Source organism: Anser anser, assembly GCF_964211835.1.
Source record: "Anser anser genome assembly, chromosome: 7".
Lineage (NCBI taxonomy): Eukaryota > Metazoa > Chordata > Aves > Anseriformes > Anatidae > Anser > Anser anser.
In genome coordinates, this window is record NC_139727.1 from 11,245,169 (window position 1) to 11,254,314 (window position 9,146).

General features: G+C 35.9%; 1 protein-coding gene across 8 annotated transcripts in view; it reads left to right on the forward strand.

Annotated features, from left to right (window-relative positions):
• The window catches only part of WAPL (WAPL cohesin release factor), a 74,271-nt gene extending 67,301 nt beyond the window's left edge, over positions 1-6,970 (forward strand). For all 8 annotated transcript variants that reach the window (XM_083845375.1, XM_083845377.1, XM_083845374.1 and 5 more), the window contains 5 exons: positions 146-307; positions 1,573-1,780; positions 2,928-3,016; positions 4,059-4,154; positions 4,508-6,970. In XM_083845375.1, coding sequence (XP_083701501.1) covers positions 146-307; positions 1,573-1,780; positions 2,928-3,016; positions 4,059-4,154; positions 4,508-4,573 — 621 coding nt within the window. In that variant the 3' untranslated portion in view covers positions 4,574-6,970. The remainder of the gene's footprint in view (positions 1-145; positions 308-1,572; positions 1,781-2,927; positions 3,017-4,058; positions 4,155-4,507) is intronic.
• Positions 6,971-9,146: the final 2,176 nt, after the last annotated feature.

Consider the following 9,146-nt stretch of genomic DNA (forward strand, 5'->3'; position numbering starts at 1 on the left):
TTTCTTTAAATCCTGACCCCGCCCTTTATCAAACTGTTATATAAAGATGTTAGTATGTATGTATCCTGGGAAACATACAGCCTAAGGACATTCTGATAATTTTTTTTAATGCGTGTAATATTCTTTGATTCTCCAATTCTTGCAGGGATTGGGTCTGTTGATCAATCTAGTAGAATATAGTGCTCGGAACAGGCACTGTCTTGTCAATATGGAAACATCGTGTTCTTTTGACTCATTCTGTACGGGAGAAGGAGATGATAGCCTAAAGATAACTGGACAGATTGATGCTGTTCAGGCTTTAGTGCAGGTAAGAAATGAACCAAAAAATGTGTTTTTCCTGTAACAGTCACCATTTTTCATTATCAGACTTTCAAGGAAGAAGAAAGAACTCAGCAGCGAAGATGCTTGTCAAAAATTTTTTGTTACACATTTTGAGAATGTAATACAGCATAGTGAGGGAAGAGGGGTGCTACTCACAACTTGGCAGCATTATTACAGACATCTGAAAGCCGCTCTTGTGCTCTGTAGAGCTTTCTTGTTCCTATATAGTTTATTCCTCATGCTGTTTTTAAGCAGCTGCAAAAATTGTAAGCTACTTGTCTCATCTACTTTGCTTCCATAGATTTTTAAGTACTATTTTTATGGGAGTTTAAGATCATTTTTTTAAAAACCATGCTTTATCAGTTTTTTAATGTGAATATAATGCATATGGGTTTGAAACACCATTCTTAAATGTTGTATCGACTAACTTCTTAAAAGAAATCCACTAATAATGTTGGTGAGTAAGCTCCAACATGCAACCTAAAATAAAAGTAAGTAACAGGATAATTTACAACCTTGTAATTTTAATGGAGATAAGTTTATGGATTTTTTAGCAGTTGTTCCATTTCATTATGTGAAATGACTGTCCAGCAGCAGACAAAAATGTCAACAATATGTGAAATGACTGTCCAGCAGCAGACAAAAATGTCAACAATCAGGATATTAATAATAATAAGTATTTCAATGTACACAGCTCTGCAAAGCAATATTTAAAACTGGTGGTTATATGATTTGGGAAGTAATTCACAAGATGTAAGTGTGCAGTATGAGATTGGTTAAGTCACATTCACCTTAACATGACTTGCGAAGTCGTTTTAAATTACCCTTTCAAATTTCAAATTTTTGCTTTTTACATATCAAGGGAAAAGTTCAGCAATGAGAGGATAGTTTGCATGAAAAGAAAAATGAGGATTGGTAAAGAACTAAAATTGACAAGAAAATCTGGCAACTTTTACTCTTCAAGCTGTCTCTCAAAGAAAGCAATTAAGCATTTTTGATACCTAAGAGGAATCTGCCAGTTGGTTGAACATTGGGGAGCAAGGGAGGCAAGCCTTTTCTGTAGAGCACAGCATTAGTGTTGTGATAAATCATGTTACCCTTTGAAGAAGAAAAGGCTATTGTGAAGAATAGTATTGAAGGCTACTTGTATTAATGGGTGAGTTGTGAAGGAGAAATATACTTTCAAGTATTAATTCCATGTGTGTAGGATTTAATTTATAATTGAAATCTTTCTGAATTTTTCCCCATCAGCTATTTCTTGAGCGTGAGCGAGCGGCGCAGCTGGCTGAGAGCCAGACAGATGAATTGATTAAAGAAGCTCCCACTGCTCAGCATGATAAGAGTGGGGAATGGCAAGAAACAAGTGGGGAGATACAGTGGGTCTCCACAGAAAAGTCAGATAGTACTGAAGAGAAAGATAAGAAGGAAGAAGATGATGAAGAACTTGATCTTAATAAAGGTATGTTGGAGGGTTTTGATGAGTTCAGAAAAAGGCAAGAACTCTGCGATGGCATAAACTCTTAACTTGTCCTCTACTTCCTGTCTATCTGCAGTCCGTTAGGCTGAGATTTCCTCAGTGTATTCCCCACGTGAAGCTGTTAACAAAGCACGAGTATGAGCAGTTCAGAGTTGAAGCATCTGAAGTGTGTGTGGGGGGGAAGTATTACTTTTTACTTAATAGCGCCTTCTGTCTGTCAGTCCCTTTAAAAAAAAAAAATGTAGGCATGTTCTGTGTAAGAAATTCTGAAATGGAACTTTTAGGCATTTATAGTTTTCAAGGCCTTTTGCAGAAGAACAATATCTGCCTTAATTTTGTATTCCACTGCGTAGTGACCCTTCTTGTTTCATACTCCATTCAGTTCTTTTCTCTTTTCCCTGATTTACTTGCATGTATGCTGCTTCTGCCTTCTGTCCCCATCTTCTTTTTCTGAGTTCTTCTTGCTCCATCGGTGGTATCTCAGGTACCTGTGTGATGCCTTGATGTGCCTCATCTTTAGGAATTTATTTCAGGAATTTGAACATGTTTAAGCTGAATTACACGCTTTGTTTCGGGAAAATACAGCTGGTCAAAAGCATTAGTCATTCTCAGTTGAGTGGCTCATGTTAATCTTCTGATAGCAAATGCACTGCCTTGCCTTTTCCAGCCTTGCTCTGTATGCTTCCTCCTTTTTTCAATTCCATCAGCTGTTGTCTGTAGCTATTTGTGGTTTGTCCCCCAAAATGCTGAGCCATTAGCAAAAAGTGCCATATCTGTTATTTGTAATATGAAAATCTTCTCTTTTGTGTAAATCTTATTGGCTTATAGCATCACAGAAAACATATTTGTGTTTTGTTGTGTTAAACATACAATTTGCCCATTGAAATGGTACGACAAAGTACTATAAAATATAATGGATTAAAAGAGAATGAACACCATTTTTCCGTTCAAGAATGTGTGCTGCTGAGTTAAGTAAGGAGTTCGATTCTTGCCTCTGAAGTCTCAGTGCAAAAAGACATTTTGTTTGAGAAAATAGAATTCTGGAAAGTGATAATGAAAGATTGTATTTGAAGCAGTAAAAGATACCAGCTGCTTAGAGGATACAATACACTGTTGTCTCTTTTTACAGCTCTTCAGCATGCTGGGAAGCACATGGAAGACTGCATTGTGGCCTCATACACAGCATTGCTTCTAGGCTGTCTCTGCCAAGAGAGTCCAGTAAGGGAATAAGTCAATAACTCCAGTAAAATATTTAGTGTAATAATTTGCAGTGTTGAAATGGGTTTATTAAATCAGGGTTCAATGTGAGCTGGTACACTGATGAAGCTAACTTAATGTATATAGTTCTATGGAAAATTGCCACAAGTGTTCCATCCAAAACAAATCTTTTGAACATCAATGTGTTTATCAAAGAAAAACAGGAATTGAACATTAACCTCTTCTGCCTTTCTACTGTTTGTTGTTAGTCTTAGCTCACAAATGAACTAACACTGGAAAGGCGAAGGAAGGTTGGCTAACCTGTTCTGAAATGATAAAAGCTTGCTTCATTTTTCAGCAGTTTCAATAAGCAAGTTAACATCCAACTTGTTTTTTTCATCCTAGTCTGCTTTTTTATTTCCAGTGAAGTTTGTATGAAATTGTGTATGTCCACATTAGTTGAAGATGATTGCCTCAGGTTGGAAATACATAATGGAAAGTTGAAGTTAAAAATGTGGAACTCTGGCATTTGAAAACTTCATAAACTTTCCTGTCAAATACATGCTCAAATGAAGATGAGGTTCAGCCTGCCTTCAGGCTAGTTTAAATTTACCATGATGGCAAAAATGTTCTTGAGCATTCTGTTCTGTACTTTACAACTTAACTTTCGATTACCTGTGTATAATTTTAGTGTTCGGAGAGGTACTGATAGTAAGTTCAAATACTTTCAACCCTTGACAGTTATGAAGGGAGATTCTTTCCATGTCAGGAGAATAGCCTGGTCATTTTTTTGAGTTCTCGATAACCTTGTAGGTCCTGGGGAGGTCTGATGGTGGTAATGATCTTTAACAGGGAAAAAAGGTAGCAGGAAGTGCTGTTTCCTGGAAATAAACACCTTAAAAGTATGAGTTTTGAGGGACTTGAATCATAGAGATGACAGCAAAAAGCCATCTTAATCAGGCTATGAATACATTTGTCTTGCTCCATCTCACGTGAAGAGTAACAGAGTTCTCGGTGTTGGAAAAATATTTCACAAATTAAAATAAGTTTTTTTATTTCTTAGATCAACGTGACTACTGTGAGGGAATACTTACCTGAAGGGGATTTCTCAATAATGACTGAAATGCTTAAAAAATTTCTCAGTTTTATGAATCTTACTGTAAGTAATACATATATATATTTAATTTGATGGGTATATATATTTGTGTAATGGTGTTATCTGCTAATAACCCATGCCTTTTTAGAAGTTTTTACTATTTCCGTATGTCTTTAGAAGAGCTTAGGGTGATTATCTGTCTTTTTAAGTATTGAAGACCTGTTTATGTATTTTAGTAGTAAATAAAAGGAAGCTACCCTGATTCCATTTGAATGCTACTGTTCAGGAAAATACTGTGAATCTTCTTCCTGATCCTAATTCTAAACCCTAAAATTCTGAAATGAGCATAGCTCTCAGTATTTTAGAGGTAATATTACAATTGCTTATTTGTTACTTCTTTCTCTTATATTTTTCAGTGTGCTGTTGGAACAACAGGCCAGAAATCTATCTCTAGGGTGATTGAATACTTGGAACACTGCTAGATACTTAACTTCCGCTGCAGGCACTCTAATGCTGGAGCTACCCTTAGACAAAAGAAGAAGTCATGAAAGAAGTCCTTGAAGGATATACCAAGAGCATTCATCTGTGTCATTCGTGTTCGGATTTTTAAGGCTACCTGGTCTCTTAACCATGCATTCAGCATTTTCTAAAAGACAGTTACTACATCAATCTGCAACTATCAAAAATGAGGGGAAAAAGGTTCTGAGGAAAGTAAATAAAGAAACCATGCTGTTTATGATGCAGTGCAGTATTTAAATATTTTTGGCAGGGTTTACCCTCCCTATCTTTTTTCTTGCTTTGTTCGTGACAAGTTTCAAGGAAAAAAACTTGCTGCTGATAGTGCAACTGCTGTTTACTGTTGAGCCACTGTTTCATGCCAGCCAGGTGCAAAGGCAGCTTAGCTACTGAGGTATCAAATGTTCTAATAAAGAAGTTCTGGACAGCAGCACCGCTCCTATTTGAGTTTAATTTGCTCTTGCTTTTTTATTACTAGATTATTCCAAAATCATAAAATATAAATTTTTAAATACTTTTGTGATTTTAACTACTGTCTATATTTAAAATTTGTTGGAATCCAAAGAGGCGAGGATTGGATAGTTTATTTTTTTATACTGTTTTGATTGAAATTAGGTTGTTGAACTATTTCTCAGTTCTAAAACTGTCATGGCCCATGTACTGTAAACTGATAGACCATAACACTTTGTAGTTCCAAGAAGCATGCAAACCCATAGACACATAAAGCCATTTGAGAGAGGGAGTGTTATCCGCAAAATAAATAGCAATTGTAAAAAAAAAAAAAAACAAAAAATTGTACCCTGTTTAAAAAAAAAAATAAATGATTAAATCCCAGGTTAGTTTACACTTCTAATGAGCAAAACCTTTGAAATGCTGTTTTGATTTGTTTCAAGGAACTGCTCAAGATGTATTTTATAATGCTCGATACAAAGAATTTGGATGTTATAGGGGGAAGAATTTTAAAGAAGCTAAAACACCAATGGGGATTAATGTTTCCAGCTGACATAATCTTTCTATTTCATTCTTCTGTAGTATGACAAAGTTTAAATGCATACAACACAAAGCCTTAAATTGCTGATATAGCTAAGATTTTGTTCAGTCTGAGGTCTAGTTCATAGCAAAGCATTGTGTTTGAAGACTTAAATGGAACAAAAAATCCCAGAAATTACATGACTTTGTTTTTTAAAAAACAATAAAAAAAACCTTCTTGCACTTGTTATTCAGACCAACAGAATTGGTAATTATTTTTATTAAGCTGGTCTTGAATATTTGCAGACTGTTCTGAGATCTGCTTCATTGACATTTTTAAATACCTGTATGGGTAGTTACATCATGTTATTCCATTGAATTTGTAAAACTTGAAGCCATAAAAATATTAGTTCTATGTATAATGAGGGGGAAATAACAGGAAATCTAACCTGCTTTTAGATCTTGTGTTATCTCCATGTATAAAGTTACAAACTCGTGCTTTTGTATCAGTGCCAGCTGTAAATTTTTTACATACAGTGGCTGCCTTCTATGTCTTCCTATTTTTGATAATGCAGATTGTTGGGAATTCTGTAAGGAAGTAACTGATTAGCGGCAAAAATCCAATGTTGGTCATACTTTTTTGCGTTTTCTCTCATCACCTTCTAAAACTTAGTGTATCAGTGTAACTTAGAAAAGTTTTTGAGGTTGTATTCCCCTTTGTTTAAAAACTAAACAAAAACAGCTCAGTATTGAGAAACAAAAGCTGTATGTAAATCATCTCTATCAGGAGGAAATTAATGAGTATTTTGTCCATCTAGTCTTCTGATTTTAGAGATTTTCAATTATAGTGGGATTTCAAAACGATTATATAGTTTCTGTAGAGTGATGGCAAGAGACAATACAGATGTGATGTTGGGGGGGAAAGCAGGGACAACTACCTTTCTTTGTTACACTGGTAATTGTTTGGGAATTGATTTACCTCAGTGTTTAACAGTTTTTTTAAATGTAACTAATTGTCAAGCACTGACAAATGCAGATCTTTTTTTTTGAGGGTGGGGGGAGAAATCACCCTGTGAACTGCAGTGCATTTTTGTGTGTTAGACCCTCAAATAACTCTGCATTGAAGGGTACTTGAGGCCAACTTGCAAATTAAAATTTTAAAGTAACTTTTTTTCCATTGTAAATATTTGTGTAAATACTCTCAATTGGAAATTAGAACAAGTAGAGTACTTTTCTGAATCCAATCCTATTTTTATTTTATACAGTATTTCTCAGCTGTGATCTTTGGAGCAAAAGCCAACGGCAGGAAAAATAGTTTGTACCAGTTTCATGAAGTATGTCTTTGGGTTTTTGTAAATAATTTTAACTCAAATAAAATTGCTACTTTCAATACATATCTTGTCTTTTAACATGTAATAAAGCACTCCCCTGAGTGACTGCAGAAAGAAGGCAGTGTCAGGTAAATTTTCAAAGAAAAACATAATATAAAAAGAGGCCTAAAGGTAGTGCTGTATTTTGCATTGGTGTTTTGGGACAAGAGAATTAAGTGCCTGGACCCCAAGTTGATTGAACCAACTAGGGCTTGACATTTTTTGGAGATGTACTGAATCTCTTGATACATTTTTGGAGTTCTCCACACAAGTTGCTATTGATCTTAAAGCTGAAGGGGCATGTGACAGTTCTGAAGAGCTGTAGTTGAAATAACAAAAATGTGTAAAAGCATAGGGGAAATGGGGCAGTTCATGTTATGGTGATTCTTTTTACATTATGAAGAATGTTAATAGCTGCTTTCTTCAGCAGAAAAAATGAGAAAATTAAAGTGTGTTGTTCTTTTTGTTAATAGGAATGATGCTTTAATTGATTCATGATGAATTTTTTCCATGTAATTTTCTTAATTGATCCAACTATGATACAGGTACAATATGCAGAAAGTCATCAGCTATAATAAGGACAATTGAAACTGCTGTGTCATCTAATTGCCACTCTAACAAGCATCAGCATAATGAAATTTTATTTCTGTGCTGTGAAGGGGTCCTTCTGGAGTTTGAAACATGGAGCAGTATGTTATTAGTATGTGGCACTGTTAAAGGCAGATACAGCTTTATGTAGGCAGGTGTTTTCCATGAAATTCATAACATCCAGTAAAAGAAATATTTCCTCTAGGCTATTTTGTCAGTAGCTATGTAATGGAAGCATTATTTGTGGGTGCTTTGAGATGACATCAGCATCTTCAGATTAATAGGACAATTGTGAAGCTTCTGTAGATGATTTGGGAGTCAGCCTTTCACATAGATTATTTCATTTTCAGACTGTTTTGAAAAGTAGGATTTCTGCATAATAACAAAGTAGTCTGGCATGATCTGTATAGCACTGATTTATCAGAAGCTTTATGTAAAAGCGGGTGATAGCGTTGGAGATGATTTCTCAAGCTGGCCTAATGGAGTTGGTTTTCTGCTGTCAGCAGATTGAGTCTCTGAGCGGGAAGACTGGACAGTGATTACAAAGGTATAAAAGCTTTCTTCTTACCCTGGAGTGAAGCGTCTGTGCCAAGTGTGCAGCTGGAATAGTGCAGTTCTAGGGAACTGTTACTGCTGTATGGCCACTTCTGGGTGGACAAAGATGCTGGTGGGAATTACCTGTTTTTTGTTCTAACTTTTCTGTAACAGGGCATTCTAACAGGCATTCTTGGTGTTCACCATGTTGGTAGGCTCAAATGCCTCACTGAACTAATGGAGATGTTTTTGGTGTCTGATGCACTAGCAAGTATTCTGTTTTCCCTCATTTTCCCTTTCTGGATATCAGTAATTTCTTCTTTGGGTATGTGGAAGTCACAGCATATTTAGGTAGCTGGGACTGTTACCAGGCCAGCCTATGTGGCCTTCTCAGTAGAGTTCTTTTTCTTCCTTAATGCGCTTCCTTGTTCAAGCAGCAAAAAAATGTGTACTTGAGTTCAAAAGATAAAGGAACTTAAGTTGTTGCCATTCTTTTCTATCAAGCACTTATTTATATGGTGGTTTTAGTTTTTTGATTTTTTTTTTTAAGATTGAGATTGGAATTTGTCCTGAATCTCTTTGCCAAATGTTTTCAAAACCAGGTCAATGTAATTCTTGCTGCTGCTGTTTCTCGTCCTATGTGTAATACGTTAATTTGCCTCTGGATAAAGGACACTACTAGATTCTTTTAGCTACATGGAACAGAAGCCATTCGTACATGTCTTTTTTTACTTGCCCTTCAGGTCCCCTGTCTAAGGGACTCTAGTTTATTAAGACATTAGCAGCACCAGTAGGTGCAGATAGTCTTACTGTAAATAAAAGTGAAACCATTATAAATAATGGAACTGCTTGAAGTCCTTTTCCAAAAGGTAGATTGATTTACTAATGCCACAAGGATCTTCATTCCAGCTGTGAAAACTGACCTCGATCTGCATCTATAGTGAAGTCTCAGGTTGCCACGCTTGGTATGATAGCTTAGTGACAACAGGCCCTGCCTGGAGATGCAGGGGATGTTGTAAGGTGTCCTGGAAAAGGCAGACTCACTGGGAGGAAAGAACTACACTAGAGAGAGTGCCTT